The 16,299-nt window shown below is 46.9% G+C and overlaps 1 protein-coding gene across 1 annotated transcript in view; it reads left to right on the top strand.

Moving 5' to 3' along the window:
* Positions 1–1,199: 1,199 nt before the first annotated feature.
* The window catches only part of ZMYND8 (zinc finger, MYND-type containing 8), a 124,228-nt gene continuing 109,128 nt past the window's right edge, over positions 1,200–16,299 (top strand). The window contains exons 1-2 of the mRNA XM_010835118.1: positions 1,200–1,378; positions 9,495–9,565. Of these exons, the coding sequence (XP_010833420.1) occupies positions 1,227–1,378; positions 9,495–9,565 (223 nt within the window). The 5' untranslated portion in view covers positions 1,200–1,226. The remainder of the gene's footprint in view (positions 1,379–9,494; positions 9,566–16,299) is intronic.

Here is a 16,299-nt window from a genome sequence, read left to right as displayed (position 1 = left end):
ACTTGGTTCCCCTCCTCCCCTGGCAGCCTGAGTCCTCTGGCCTCTGAGAAGCCCAGGGCTGCTCTGGGGCGATTTCGGGGTGGGGTCGGGGGGCTCTCCTGGCTTGTCTGGTTTGCTCAGAGGCCTGCCTCCAGCCTCCTTCTCTTGCCCCTGGGCCTTTTCCTGGGCCTCCCCTCCCTCCAGCCATCAGTCTCCGTCCTCCCCCCCGCGGGTGGGGTGGGGGGCAGAACATTCTGCTGGATTGTTCCAGAAAAGGGTTAGCCTTCCTCTCAGCGAGAGAGAGCCGTTTCTGAGGGGGCAGATGAGGTTGAGTCCTACCAGCTCACCCCCCAAAACTCTCTTGCCCGTGGCCTGTGGGCCTCAGGCTCTGCTGGAGCAGATCAGGCTGGCTGCACTGGTTCGCCCGCGCTGGGAAATCTAGTCAGGGTGTGGGAGAAGGGCGTCTGGGGGCCCCTTTCCTCAGTTTTTCTTGCTGCAAAAGGCCTAGCTTAGCCTGTCTTTCTCTATGCACAGGATGGCTCTCTTGCTCACCAGAGCCTCACAAAGATAATCGCTCAGGAAGTGTCTCAGCCAATCCGGGGCCGCCTTACACTCCGATTTGCCGGGGCAGCCAATCGGGGGTGCGCTTTCATGAAGCGGCCAGATCATCAAGCCGAAGTGCCAAACCCTTTTTCTGTGAGAACTAGGAGCCTGTCCTCCATGTTTTATAAGTATTGACATTACACAGTGTTAACAATGCATCCACAGAGGTAAGCTCGACTTTTTAACCATCTTTTCTCCCCCTCCCTCTGAGACATCCGCATTTGTGGGCGAGCCGTGTGATTTCTTGTGGCTGACCGTGCCACACTCACCCCCACAGCACTTAGGTTAACTTGGAACTGTTTAGAGAGAAAAAAAAATTTTTTTTTTTTTTTTTGCTTTCTTGGGTCACATGGCTAAGTAGCCATTAGCCAGAGCTCGATTTTGCAAACTGGCAAGGGCCTGGCACACCTTTTCTTCCACCAGGACATGGTGTTTCTAGAAGAGTGTGAAGCTAGATCCTGGTATTGCCAAAAAAGAAGCTTTTTTTTTTTTCCTTCCTCCCTCTTCTCTCTTTCTCTCTCTCTCTCTCTGAGCAGTTCCCCCCTCCCCCCCCAACCCTGTACTATTGTCTTCTCTTGTGTCACATGCCTGCTGGGGAAAGAAAATGGAAGGTAAGCAAGCAGGCTCCCCTCCAAGGAGAGCTCATGGCAGACAGCAAAGCAGGCAAGTTTACCTCCAAAGAGGTGCTGGGAAGGCCGGACTCAGTGCTGGCCAGAGAGGACGTGTGTTTGAAACAGAACCAAAGGCCTCAGCAGAAGAGCAGCGCTAAGGACAGATCCTGGGTCCTGGGGCCTAGGTGGGTGGTGGTGTCTCCCTATGGTCTTTTCTCTTCCTGCAGGGTTTCTTCACTTGAAACTACATTGTTCAGCCTTTTTTCCTGACTTCTGTTGATACAGAGTGTTCTTCTGCAAAGCCAGCCTACAGCCAGCAAATGTTTCTGAAAGTGTTTTCTAGGCTTTGGAGGAAGTTTTTGGAGTAGGGATGGGGATTGGGGGTGGGGGGGGAGTGTAGGAGGTTGTGGGGGGAAAGATGTTGGACAACATCCTGCAATAAATCTGAGGAGTCTTTTGAATCCCTTCGTTTTCTCCTAGTGCATGGTTTTCAGTGAACTCATGTATCCTTTCCCCTGCTTTTTCATTCTCCTTTCCTCATTTTACATTGTATCACCCTCTGTCCTCCTGTGTGATACAGTGCAGAGGAAATAAAATCACGTCTGTGGCTCATGACAGCATTCCATATTCAGTGGTTGGGTTGTGGTGTTGTTGTTGTGTGTGTGTTTTTAATAATCCCGTGTAACTGTTTAAAAAAATTTCCTTTTTGATCAAGTCCCAAATCTGCCAGCCTGTTCTCTCTTCTTAACTGTGGAAAAATGAGACGGTTGCTTGAACATTTGTTGGGTAAGTAAAGCAATCCATTTCTGTGACCATGTATAAAGAGTTTGGCGAACATTTGGGGTCTGTTTGTAACAGGGGGGTCTTGGCTCCAGCCGTTGGGGGCTTTTTTTTTAATGAGCAGGAACCCAAGGAGGGCTTTTAAATAGAGTCTTGATTTCAGGTGACTGTTTGAATCCACTGTTTTTCCTGATAACCTGGGTCTAGGATTGAAGATTATACTTCCTGTTTACCCTCAGACAGGGAGAAATTGTTCAGTTCATTGTGACTTGACTGGAGACCTTGAATTGGGTTTGTTTGGATATTAAGTAGAAAACTCTGGGGAGGCAATCTGCTTGTGAAATGTAAGGAAACTGCTTGGTGTTAGAGTCACAGAGCAGGGGGGGGTAGGGGGGAGGAGCTGGGGTGGTGGTGTGTGTGTGTGGGGGGTGGTGTCAGTACTTATGTTTTAAGATACTTAACATGTCTGTAAAAATCCCACCCACCGCCAAACTTGGTCTGATTCAGGATTCAGTACATCCCAGACCCGGCCTTTTTCCAAGCCTGCCCCACACATCTGTATGCACGCCTGCCTTTACTTCTGATTTATTTCTTACTTTTTACATTTCCCCTTGATCTCTCAAGGCTGCAGCTAGAACTTCAGAGTCAAAAAAGTAGCTTCTTGCTTAGCGTTCGCTTCAGAATTTCCCTAGACGTTCCACTTCATACATTTCCAGCCTGGAGACCAATCCAGGACTGTAAAAGCTGGAAGTATATTCAGTTGCTGTATTTTGCCAACTTTATGGAGTCAGTAGTCTTTCTTTTAAAGTGGTGTTCAGCAACCCACCTTTGAGAACCCATTGGGAAAAGGTCATTTAATAACGAGGAATGTACCTCATTCTAAGCGTGAGAAAAGTCTGTGTAAGACAGGCCAGCTTCTCAGAGTAAAGAGACAGGCCATTAATGATGAAATGTACTTAGAACTGTGTGCTTGTACCCCACACCAGAAAGTTCAGACACTTTAGCTCTTTTCTTTGTTCTTATCTCCTGGCTGTAAATGAAAATTACATATTGAGGTTCATAGGCGCAGTATCTAATCACAAGACTGCTGGTTTCTTGCCGTCAGTGTTTGCATAATAGTGTATTTGTTGGGCTGGAAGGAGACCTAAGGGCAGGGCACTTGTCCTCCAAAAGCTTGCATTAAAATGGCTCCCACAGGTTTGCAAAGCCAAGATCTGTTTTCAGATGTGCAGCCCCAGCAAGTTCTCAGCCCTGGACCAAGCCAGCCTCTTGCCTCTGGTACTGTGGCCAAGCAGCAGACATGAGTCTGTAAAAAGTTAATTGCTCTCAAAGTAGTATTGTTTTCCAGCTTTCACTCGGGGTAGGGGGTGAGGGTAAATAAATGTCTGCATTGCAGCAGGACTAGGTAAGAGGCAGCAGACCTGCCTCACCGTGCAGCCCAATGGGCTTCCTCTTACCAGCTTTTGAGCCAATAGACTTGGAGGAAAGGTTACAGATTGACAGTTGCAGTGGCCGGACCCAGATCAGGCCTTCTGGAAATTTCTACCATCTTTGTTCCTTTTAGGAAAAGGAGGTCTGCTGAGCTGAAGCATCCCCTAGGTTCCATGCCTAGGGCATCTCCCTCCCCCCACCTTTTCTTTTTTACATCAAGGTAGATGGGTTCTCTCTGCCACATTTGTAAATTGCAGAGGGAGGAACAGAACTGTTGGGCTGTTTTCCTTTTTCCTTCTGCCTCAATCCCCAAAGAGGATGCACAGCTGCAAGGAACAAACACAGACACTGGAGCTTTTGATTCCTCTCTTTCTCTCTTTTTTTTTTTTCCCTTCAAGACCCTCCAGGATGGATTCACTTTCTGCTTTGGGAAATTAAGTGGCATTCGTGTGGGGGAGGGGGAGTAACTGCTTTTATTAGCTCCAGAAAATGGTCAATGTTCTGTCTGTAACTAAGAATTAATTATATATAATCACTCAGTAAACTTTCTACAGAGTTTTTCTAATTGCTGCATAGGATCATGATTTGCCTGCTGAAGCTGAGTCTAGTTACTTTTATAATTAACAGCTCAAAGATTTGAGTCAGGAAGAAAAGCAACAATGGGGCCTCCTGGATTATAAATTAGAGATGAAAACAATAGCTTTTTTTTCTTTCTTTCTTTCTTGTTACCCCTTTTATTTTAAACAAAACATTCCCCTTTTTCTTACCCGGGGAGAACAGTGGGGAAATGGCTTCAGGTTTTAAACAGGAGAGATGGGGGCGGGGGGGGCCGGTGGCGATGAGTCACTCTTTCAGAAAGCGGGGTGACAGCAACCCAGCAAAACCTGAAAGCAAAGGTAGGTTTTTCTTTTTTGCAAAGTCCAGCCACCTCACACGTGTGTGACCTCTTTGTTTCTCTTGACTCCTTTTCCCCTTCTGTCTCCTGGGCAGAGGCCACAGACATTTGTCAGCTGGAAAGCCCTAGGTCTGGCTTTACCTCTGCTTTGACCCTGAAAAGAAGGATACCTGCAAAAGTGCCCTGGTCACCCCACCGCAGAGGAGGAGGAAGGGAGAGTCAGTGTAGCAAGCCAGCCCTTGCCTTGCTTGCAAAGGCAGAAGCAAGTAAGGATTCACCCTTGGCTTCAGGTTGCTAAGGCTATGGCCGCCCTTCCCCCTCCGCCCCACTCTGCTTACTGATAAACAAGCAGGCAGGAGCCATTTCAGCAGTGCAGCGAACTGGGCTGCCAGCCTGTCCCTCCTCATCAAGATTACCTACCTACCGGCCGGCCAGGAGCCAGCCGCCCGTCCTCGCCCTGGCACAGCGTTGGGCACTCTGCCCTCCTTTCTCTCCTGAAGCTCCAAAACAGTCACCTTGAAAACTCTGAGGCCATGCTCAGACCTGTAACCGTAAATTACATTATCCACTATGAGGCTCTTAGCTCGGCCTGTGAAAGCAGGTTTTGCTAAACCCATGGTTAATTTTGAGGGCTCTGTTGGGGGTGGACAAAAATTAATTTGTGAGTATTCTTTGCGCCTTGGCTAAGGGGGAGGTTTTCCTGTTGTTTCTCCTCTGCAGACTCGGATTGTCTTTTCCTTGATGTTAACTGTCTTAGGACTGGCTGGGTGTTGGGGGCCGTTTCCAGGCTTATTAAATGGCCTTTTTATTTTCCTCTGGCCTCAGACTGGGGTACAGCCCTTCAGATGCCTGCTGCCCTGGACGCACTTTTCATTTTCCCCAGCTCCTCTTTGGTAGGGATGCAAGGCTGGTTTCTAATCTACCAGCAAGGGGGAATGGGCTTCCTTCCCCCTCCCCAGCCTGTGCCCTTTTAAGATTTTTGTTGTCTGCGCAGACACCTGTCCGTCTGCACTTTATGCCACAGGGCTGCCTGATTCTTAACCTTCCACCCACCTAATTCGAGGGTAAGGGGGCCTCACTGTAGAGCCTCACGTTGAAGGCTCAGGATCTGAAAGAGAAGGGTTTTCCTTAGGAACCTGTGACTTCACAAACTCCCCCTGTCACTGCAGATTTTTTTTTAAGCCTCTAAACGTTTGGTTGTTGGTGTCCTTTGGTTGAGCTTTTTCCTAGTTCTGATATTTAGGAAGGTGGCTTTGAAACTAGCAGGGCTGCTTAAGCCAGAGCTACAGCTATTGAACAAACTGCTACCATTTTAGCTTCAATACAGGAATGAGGCAGTGTTGCCAGACGCCATTTTAAGAATCCTGCATAAATAGCTTAGCTCCCGATGACTCTGCCTGTTTTAGGTGAGTGCTTATATAAAGCTGCTAACCATTCCCTCCCTCCCCCGCCCCCCCCATTTTTAAAGAAATTAATTGCAGATTTAGGGAAGCATGGTGTTTGGATTTTGATATTCCCTCTTTTGTGATCTGGAAGAGGAAAGATGTTTGTATCTTGGGGATGAAATATTTCTTACAGCCTGGACCAGTTTGGTATTTTGAATGAAAGTAAAAAGCTGAAGGAAAAGTCCTTTCTACTGATTGCATGATTCTTGAATTGCTGTGTGATGGTCCTCAGCTGTAGACCCAGAGTCTTGTGCATGCTGGTTATATATTCTAAGAGGGGTTAGATATTCTTGGTTAAAAGTCAAATAGTAAGGGCACTTGGGGAAAAGAAATATCTGGGCATTGTGTTTCCAGGCAGTTTTCTATCCAAACTAGCTATTTTTTCTCTTTTCTCTCTCTCTACTGGAAGTGTGGAGGGGATGGGATTCCTGGGAATTACGGACCAGCCTTGAGTCTTCAGAATTAATAATCAGAAGGCTTAAAACATCCTGGAGGTGCAGTTCATCTGCAACTTTTAATTGGTCTTTTCCAGTGCATGCAGGTTAAGTAAGCAGAGGTTTTCTTGCTCAGGCATTGGGGGAGAAATCTTCTATTCTTTCTGGGCGGGATGGGATGGTCTTGGTTGTGCAGGGGCTGGTTATTTCTTCTTTAATTGCCTGAAATGTATCAGTGTGTGAAATCCAGGGGCAAGTGACTTAGGCGAACCTGTGAGTGTAAGAGGGGATGGTGGTGGGAGCATACAGTATATACAACTAGTTGGTGGGGTATTTTCCTGTTGGGGTGAGAGGCTGTTGTTTGATTTTCAGCTAATTTTACTCTTTCCCTTAGCGGGCCCCCAGCCGACCTAAAAAAAAAAAAAAAAGTAATGTCAGTTTGAAACAAGGACTGCTTGTTCCATTGTTTTGGATTTAAATAATCGGGGTTGCTGGAAGCTAGCAGATATGGAAGGAAAAATGCTGTGTATTTTGTAAGACTTTAATGTGTTAATGACAAGAGTTCAACGTCTTTTCTCCAGACGTAGCCTCTTTTTCTTAACAGTTATTATTTGACTGCTTTTTTTGTTTTCCTCCAAATGACTGAACAGTTCTTAACCTAAATTGACCGAGATCTGTGGGGGCATTCAGACAGGTACAAATCTTTTCTCACCACCACTTTTGATGTAATATTCATATTTTCCCCCCACCTAACAACATACTAGTACTTAACACTAAACCAAAAAAGCAAAAAAAAAAAAAATGAGATCAGTGGTGTAGAAAAAAGGAAGTCCCTTTAGATGTGGCTATTCAAAATGACTAATTTTGCATTCTGGTCTTTTGTAAATGAATTTTTTTTTTTTTTGCCCTTTAAATGCATAGACATTGCAGTTTCCTTTAGTCAAATACAAGTTATTGTGTGTGTGTGTGTGTGTGTGTGTGCGCGCGCGCGCATGTATGAGTTCCCTTTGAAAGGATGGCTTGCTGATCTGTGAAAAAGATGGTTTTCTGAAATTGTTGTCCTTCAAATCCTTGGCTAAAGCTGGTGGTGCTGTTGTTGGAGTTAGGTGATTATGGTGCCCACTTTGTAATACTTGGAAAGATAAAACAGCTTAACTTTTTTTCCCCTTTTCTGCTCCAGCATTGATTATCTTAAACTCTGCAGCAAATAGCTACCCCTTTGCTAGTTTGCATTTTCTTAGCCTCTCAGCAGCTTTCCTCCCTGAAGTATTCAGCCTCCTCTAGGCTGTTACAAGCCAAATAATTGTTCTCTTGAATGCAGCCCTCCTCCGTGATCAATACACCTTTGAATGTTTTCATCACTGCAGAAATCCTTCAAGTGGGTTTGGGGGAGGAGGGGTAGGCTCTGTAAATGCATAATTGTTTCTTTTCACCACCGAACATTTTGGTTGGATACCAGATTAGCGTTTCTTCCATCACTCAAAATATGGGATCAGTTTCAAGAAGTTTAGTATTTCACATACTTCGTGCTAGAGAGGGGAACAGAATTCTAGTTGCTAGAAAGATCAAGGTTGCTCTTTGTGCTTTTGAAGCTGACCATTTTCCCCCCTCTCTGAAGGGACCGCCTGGGGCTTTCTGTTAAAATTTATTTCCAGTCACCCCAAGCAAGAAACCATCAGCAGCATCCATTCGACTGGGTGTGTTACATGCAGGGGGTGTGTTTCGAAGTTGAGAATGTTTGCCTCTTAAGTTGGAAGAAAAAGTACCCGTGCTAAAATCACCTGCCACAAATCACTGTTCTATTATTGCATGTTAGCAACATGTTTAATTTCAGAGGCGCTGGCTTCTGACGAAAACCGCTTGTGACAACATGTCTGTTGTTTCTCTGGTGGTTTGTCCCAAGCTTTCCCTACAGATGCAGTGTGAATGAAATTGTCAACAGGGTTCAATATCAGAGGCCTAAATGTGTTAATATTCTGGCTTAAAAGTAAACTACCTTTCTCTTTCTTCTCTTTGCTGAGACCAGTGAAGTTGGAGGCCTCCAAGTTCTTCTAACTAGGTCCTGAGCTCTCATCTCTTCCTTTTTCTATCTAGTCTCACCAAACACTGAACTCTCCTAAATGCATTTCCACCTGACCCTGAGGTTCCAAGCCATTTGGGACTTTGTCTCATCACTGTCCCAGACCACAAAACACAGGCGGGACATTCTGATTCTTCCTGCCTTACCCAGCCTCCCTCTTGTTCTGGCTCTTGAGGCTTCCAGAAAATTTCAGCCATCTCAATTGGAGATGCACTCATTTCTTCTTGTTGAACCACAGTCCGATGGAAATGCATGTAGAATAATTGCTCAAATTCTTATCACTTTGTTGTCAGCTGAATGTTTGGAAAGTTCTAACACCTCAAATAGTTGGCACTTTTAAAAGCAGATCTTCCTGGCGTGGCCTGAGAAGTGTATGTGTATCCATGGGAAAAATGGAAATAGCCTGCACTTTGTTCAGCTGGGGAGAGTTCTGGCCAAGAGAGGGAGAGAAGATTCTGGTGAAGGGGCCTGGTTTTCCCTACTTCTTGTCCCAACCCCCAACTCTCAGCCTGTCTTTTAAATAATCCTTCCTCATTCCACTTTGGAGGGGGGAGATAATTAGTCACAGCTCAGAAGAGTGCTGAATACTTTCTCTAAGCCATGCCTGCTGCAGAGAAGAAACATCCCAGGGGCTGGGAGTGTGGAGACCCCAATCTTAATTCCTGGGCTAAATGCTGGTGGTTTGAATGTTTTGAAGCCAGGCCTTTTGCCTCTAGCCTAGGCATATTTTTCTACTTTGTGATTTAATGTATGTATTTTCATGTCCCTGCCTCATCACTGCCTCATTGGGGAATTTTAAGATTTAGCAGGGAGGTCTGCAAAGATACTCTTTGCCTTGCAGAACTCAAAGAGATCAGAACTCCAAGTACCCTGAAAACCATCTCCAGCCTGAACCCAGTGTTAACAAGAAACTTACTCAGAGGCTGGGTTTTCACTGGTCCAGGGCGGTAGATTGTAACTGTGTGTCTCATTTAAAAAAAGCCTTTTGCATCCCCCAATAGCATGACAACTGGAATAGTCATTTGACTTCAAGAACAAACTATTATTTTAAAAAACCCCTATAGGAATCTTAACACTTCGTTTGAAATCAGATGTGGGTTTCTTTCCCCGTGCCTCATCTAAGGATGGGGGATTGTCTTAAAAAGGTGGCTTTGTTGTTAGAACTTCTGAATAAATGCCCCCATGGGGCAAGTTCTCAGTCTACCTAAAACGTGAACATAATTTGCTCTGTTTCAGCTTGGCTGAAGAGGAAATAAAAACAGAACAGGAGGTGGTAGAGGGCATGGATATTTCCACCCGCTCCAAAGGTAAGTAAAAACCTTGTGTTATCTATTCCAGAGCAGAGGAGGAAATTGGAATTCCTTTTTCTTGTTGTTGTAGTGCAGTCAAGTGTGGCTTACGAGCCGAGGTTGCGACACTCCTCCCATTTTGAGAGGTTGGCGCCTTTGATGGATGACCCTCATTTATAGAGAAATCTCCTCCTGATTTTCTTTCCCTTGCATGTCTGGCTAGGTGTTCTGACCTGTTGGGAATTGTCCTGACAGTCGGTCTTACGTGGTGTGTGTCATGACTGAGGATGGCTGGCTAGCTCTCTGCAGGGTGACTTTTGGGAATCAATTTAAATAAAGCATGTTCTAGAAGCAACGGGCATCTCCAGCCGCTTCTTGGTTTCCGATTTTAATAAAAGGTCTCTTTGGAATTGCGAAGGTGGAACGAAGGTGATCCACTTCCTGGAAAACGGTGGTCTTGGTTAGTGAATAAAGGAAAATGTTAGGACCTCCTGGAATTCTGGGGCCAGTGTTAGAATTTTGCGAGTCAGAGTAAACACCGGTGTGTGCTTCTGTTCAGAATCCTGTGTTAGAGTGCCTCAAAGATCTTCTAATTGTGATATTGGTAACTTTTTGTTTGGTCTGTATGAGATTTTACTAGGTTTCCTACAAGGAAGCAGTTATCCACGTTGCCTTAGGGGTGCTTTTAGAAGGTTGATGAAAATGCTCCTCTCCAAACTAAGTGGTTGTACCATGGTGTTGTTATGCCTTCGACAAGTCACTGGGTACCTGTGCTGGGGGCGGTGGGAAGGGCTAGACAGAGGATGAGAATAGACTCGGCCAGAAAGACTCCTTTCCAGCTCACGAGCTTCACAAAATGTGGTTCCATAAAGGGGTTTGAGACAACAGAGCTTTTTGAGGGTTTTTATAAGACAGCCTGTCGTTCTGGGTGATGAGGAGGGTCAGCTGGTGGTGGCTGTTGTTGGGTCTGGCCAGCCTGATAGGGTCTGGCCTGGTTCAAAGAGGTGGGCAGGCTGGGCTGCCCGGGTGGGTGGTCAGTGCCTGGGGAGCGGGAAGAGGATGTTGGGAGGGAGACAAGGCCCAGTCTGAGGCCTGCTGCCCTTCCCCACAGCCCCCACCCAGCTCAGGCTAGACCAGCAGCAGAGCCGCAGGGGAATCTGAACAAAAGGTGTCCGGAGACAGCTGCCGATGGGAAGCAGGTCCCAGCTCCCCTTGGTGGTCAGAATTGACTGTGGAGAAGAAACTCGAGAGAATGGGAGCTGGAGGTGGGCTCTTTGTGCTTGATCTGTGCATCACTTGGACACTTTTCTGGCTCTGCTGCTCAGTTTTCTTATCTGTAAAATGGGCTGTTGGGTTAGATTCCAAGAGTCCTTCCACCTTGGGCTTCTCTTGTGAAGATAACGCATGCTGGCGGCATTTATGCAGGCTGTGCTTGGAGGGTCCAGGAGCCTTTTCTTAACCTGGGAGGATGTGGGAGGTCGTGTTCCCATTTTACAGATGAGGAAACTGAGGCTCTGAGTGCTAATGTCTCCCAGGTGGTCAGTGTAGGATGGGATCGGACCACATCGAGGCTCTGATTCCAAGGAGGTGCTTCTTTCCTGAACACTCGGGGCCTGGAAGGGCCCGGAACCTAGTCGTTCTCCAAAAGGGTCCAAACTGGGGACTATCAGCCTGCTCAGGCCCGTCCGTCTGTGTGTGGAGACCCCACTTCTCATCTTGCAGACCCCCTGGACGTTCCTGGTCCTTCACCCTATGTCTGGGCTGCCCGAGGTGTGATCACTCTGGGATCATCTCTGTCCCTCTTTCTTATCTGCACCTCCCCATCTTCTCCCAACAGCAGCCAGGGTGATCTTGGAAAAACATGTCCATCGAATCTGTCTGCTCTTGCTGAGTCCCTCCACTGCCCTTCCAGCGCCCTCAGGCTCCAGTCTGCAGTCACTGTGACCGTCCTGCCTAGCCTGAGCCCTTCAGCTTCCTTCTCTTTTGTTTACCTGGGACGCTCTGTGCGCCTGACCTCACTTGAGCTCCCCGCTCCTCCTCCCCCCCGCTCCATCTTCTCCTGGGGGCCCTTTGCTGGGAGCATGCCGGCCTGGGTCCGGCTGCCTAGTTTTCTCATCTCAGCCGTCTCAGACGTCATCTCCTCAGGGAGGCCTTCGGTGGCCACCCAGTCCACGGAGCCCTTCCATTGTTTTCTGATAGGTTTTCAAAATAAGCCTCATTTTAGAGCAGTTTTTAGCTTTCTGGATAAGCAGAGTGTTCCCATAGTACCTCCTGCCCCCGCCCCACACACACACAGGTACACACACCGTTTCCCCTCTCTTATTAACACCATATATTGGTCTGGTCCATATGTCACAATTAATGAATTGGTGTGCTTCATTCAGATTTCCTTAGTTTTTTCCACTAAGATCCCTTTTCTGTTCCAAGACCCCACCCAGGCTCCCACATGACATTTAAGTGATGTGTCTGCTTTAGAATCCTCTTGGCTGTGACATTTTGTTAAATCTTCCTTGTTTTTGATGGCTTTGCTAGTTTGGCAGTATTTTGTAGGATGATCCTCATTTGGGGATAATAATTTTCTCATGGTTGGACTGGAGTAGCCTGGAATTACGGGTTTCTGAGAGGAAGGCTTTAAAGTGCCGTTTTCATCACATCATATCAAGGGTATGTACTGTGAATATAGTTTACCACTGGTGATGTTGACCTTGGTCACTTGGCCAAGGGGATGCTTGTCAGGTTTTTCCCTTTCCTTTTTGGAAGGAAGTCACAGTGCCCAGCCCACATTTACAGAGTGGGGAGCCACGTCCCATCTCCCGAAGGCCAGAATATCTACATAAAGTATTTTGTATTCTTCTGTGTGGGAGATTTGTCTTGTTTTCCTCATATGTTTGTTCAGCCATTTATTTATATCAGCAGGACTAAATAAACTGTTTTATACTTTGGGTTATAGTTCAGTACTACTTACTTATTTTGTTGCTCAAATTGTTCCAGCTTTGGCCACTGGGAGCATTTTCAGTTGGCTCCTGTGTCCCTTTGACGTCATTGTTGGTTGATCGGTTGATTGACTGAACACTGTTTTACTTTCTTCCACTGCAGAAGTGCTCTCGGCATTTCTTAGGATGCTTTAGGCTCGTTTGGGTCTTCCCTGGTGGCTCAGGGTACAGTAGAACGCTGCCTGCAGGACAGGAGCCGCAGGAGCCACAGGTTCAATCCCTGGGTTGGGAAGATCCCTTGGTGAAGGAATTGGCCACCCACTCCAGTATTCTTGACTGGGAGATCCCATGGACAGAGGAGCCTGGTGGACTACAGTCCATGGGGTCTCAAAGAGTCGCACACGACTTAGTGACTAAACCACCATCACCACATAGGCTCATCTTGTATGTATTTTCTGCCTAGAATTAGCCATTTCCCTGAGGCCCCCTGTTTGTTATTGGAGAATAGCTTTAGAAACCAAGATCTGGGTGCTGGATGTGCTCATTGCTACTGAGGTGTCTTTGCTTCTAGGTCCTTTGAGCTGACAGAGTGAAGAAACACGTATGTGCGTGGGGACCTACATGCAGGCGCGTCTATAAGTACTTCTATCTGTATCTATGTTAAATTGAGCTCCTGCAGGTGTCTCTGAGTCTGATCCATGACCACCTGGATCCTTCTAGCTTTCTGTCTGTAAAGTAATCCCTGATCTCCCACTCTCACAGTGAGAAGTGGCTCCTACCATCTGCCATTCCTTACCATTTTCTGGTACATTTAAAATCGTAAAAAAAAAAAAAAAGTTCATCTGGCTGTACCAGATCTTAGTTGCAGCGTGTAGGGTCTTTAGTTGCAGGCACGTGAACTCTTAGTTGCAGCATATGGGGTCTAGTTCTCTGACCAGGGATTGAACCCAGGCCCCCTTCACTGGAAGCGTGGAGTCCTAGCCACTGGCCTACCGGGGAACTCCCCATTTAAAGTCTTACGTTCAGCATTCAGCTTGATGCACTTTAACACGTGTGTGCACTTGTGGAACCACGGCCCGGATCAAGGTGGTTGAACATTCACGGCATTCCAGAAGGTCTTCATAGCCCTTGTCCACAATATTATGCTTCTATTTGTTTGTTTGTTGATGGTCTCCTAGGCTATGTTGCAGGCCCCTTCTCTCTCCAGGGCCTACACCACCACTGTCAACCTTTCCCTTCCATTTGAGAGGCAGGATGGCACGGAGGTTTAAGAAAACCTGCTCTACTGTCAGACTCCCTGAGCTTGCATTCTGGCTGCCCTGTGCCTAGCTGGGCCGTTCTTCATGGCTCAGTTTCCCCTTGTGCATGGTGGGTGATAAGAACAGAGGGTTATGGTGGAGATTAAATTTGCTCACATGTGCAGAGCACCCAGATCAGTGCCAGGAACATGGCTAGTGCATGGAAGTGTTAACCATGATTAGAATCAGCTGAGGAGGGATACACTTGTGTTGATAAGCCTATCAGGTGGAAGCCTTACTCAGCAAGTTCTGCTTCTTTCCCTGCTTCCAGTCTCCAGGAGGAGGGCGTGCTATGCTATGCTATGCTAAGTCACTTCAGTCGTGTCCGACTCTGTGTGACCCCATAGACGGCAGCCACCAGGCTCCGCAGTCCCTGGGATTCTCCAGGCAAGAACACTGGAGTGGGTTGCCATTTCCTTCTCCAGTGCATGAAAGTGAAAAGTGAAAGCAAAGTCGCTCAGTCGTGTCCGACTCTTAGCGACCCCGTGGACTGCAGCCTACCAGGCTCTTCCATCCATGGGATTTTCCAGGCAAGAGTACTGGAGTGGGGTGCCATTGCCTTCTCCGGGAGGAGGGCATGGAGGTCGTTAATGAAGAATTGTATAATCCAAAATATATAAACAGTTTATAAAGCCCAATATCAGAAAACAAACAACCCAATCAAAAAATGGACTGAAGACCTGAATAGACGTTTTCCCAAAGAAAACACACAGATGGCTTTTGGGCACATGGAAGATGCTCAACGTCGCAAATGTCAGAGAGATGCAAATCAAAACTTTAACAATAAGAGATCACCTCATACCTTTCAGAATGGCCATCATCAACGAGTACAAATAATGAGAATTGGCGATGATATGGGGAAAAGGAGACCCTTGCTGCATTATTGGCGGGATGGTAAATTGGTGCAGCCCCTATGGAGAACAGTATGGTGATTCCTCAAAGAAACTAAAAACAGAGCTACCGTGTTACAGCAGTCCACTCCTGGTTGTGTGTGTGTGTGTGTGTGTGTGTGTGTGTGTGTGTGTGTATAAGTAATTTGAAAAGACTCGTGCACCCTGATAGTCATAGCGGTACTATTTACAATAGCTGAGATACAGAAGGAACCCAAGTGTCCATCAAGAGAAGGGATAAAGAAGATGCATATGTACACAAGAATACTACTCGGCTATAAAAAAGAATGAAATTCTGCTTTTTGCAGCAACACACATGGACCTAGACAATACTTGGCTTAGCAAGATAAGTCAAAGACAGGCACTGCATGCTGTCACTTAGGTGTGAAATATATATACGGGCAGCGTAGGGGTATGGGATTAAGAGCTACAGACCACTGTCTATGAAATAGATAGACAATAAGGATGTACACACAGCACAGGGAATTCCAGTCACTTTGTCATAATGGGGTATAATCTGTAAAAATACTGAATTGAAATGCTATATACTTGAATTTAATATAACATAAATCAATAAAAAATTGTACTTCAGTTGAAAAAAAGAGAATTGTATAGGGTAGCCCAGCGGGTATGCTCAGGACAGGCATCCTATCCTCTGAGACATTTGGACTGATTTTCTCAGGACCTTTGGAGCCTCTGTTCTGGTGGGGAATCGGGAGGAGAAGGGGTACCTGGTTTCGAGGGAGACCTTCCACTCTCCCCAGGGACTGCCTTGGACGGCTTTCCTTGTGTGGAGCCGAGCTCCCACCCTCCAGGGTCATCGGATGGCCAGGTGACTGACTGGCTGCTTCTATGTCTAGGGAGCCTTTCTGATAGAACCTCTGGGGTTAGGTGAGGATGCTGCATACGCAAAGAAAGGCCTGGAGTTACGATACTGGGTTGCTGGGGCTCTGAGAGCTAAAGTTAGCCTGGTCCAAATGTGACCCCCTTGCAAAGGCGGGAGTGAAGGCTTATCTCTCTTAGTCCCGATGATTCGAAATCAACGTTGTGAGGCTGTGGGCTCCGTGAACACATACTTGTTCCTCTAGCCTGCTTTTCTTACGGTTTGGGAAATTCATGCTTCAGCCCTTACCTGATACCGTCCGATTGGGGTTCTTTTGATGTGAGCAGCGGAAGCCAGGTCGGGTTCTTTGGAGCAGGGAAGGGATGGACTGGAAGGTGGTCAGTTGCCTCATGGACTCAGTGGAGTGGCTGGAGGCCCAGGGCTGCTCTGGGCAGTGAAGCTAAATGTACAGTCTCTGCAGATCAATAGGACAGAGTCCGCAGGGAGAGTCCCTTGCCTAGTGTCTTTTTTTTGCCCTTTGCTCAAGGAAGGGCTGGTACTAGACACTTGGACCCCCCAGGGTTGCCCTCACTGGGGAAGAGATAATTCCTCAAAGGAGGATGAGGACCATCGGGCATCTTGGGAAACTGGCAGCATCATGCCCTCCTTGTGGGTGGAGAGGAGACCCTGAACTGTAGTGGAGAAACGTAGAAATCCTAACAGGAATTGGCTCAGAATTCTTTCATTCTGTTCCTGTCTCTAGTTTGTACGACCTTTTAGATTCTCTAAGTGAATTTCAATTTGTGCA

The sequence above is a fragment of the Bison bison genome, unplaced genomic scaffold (genome assembly GCF_000754665.1).
Source record: "Bison bison bison isolate TAMUID 2011002044 unplaced genomic scaffold, Bison_UMD1.0 scf7180017864038, whole genome shotgun sequence".
Lineage (NCBI taxonomy): Eukaryota > Metazoa > Chordata > Mammalia > Artiodactyla > Bovidae > Bison > Bison bison.
The sequence above is the reverse complement of the archived record's forward strand: the minus strand, read 5'-3'. Positions and strand labels throughout refer to the sequence as shown.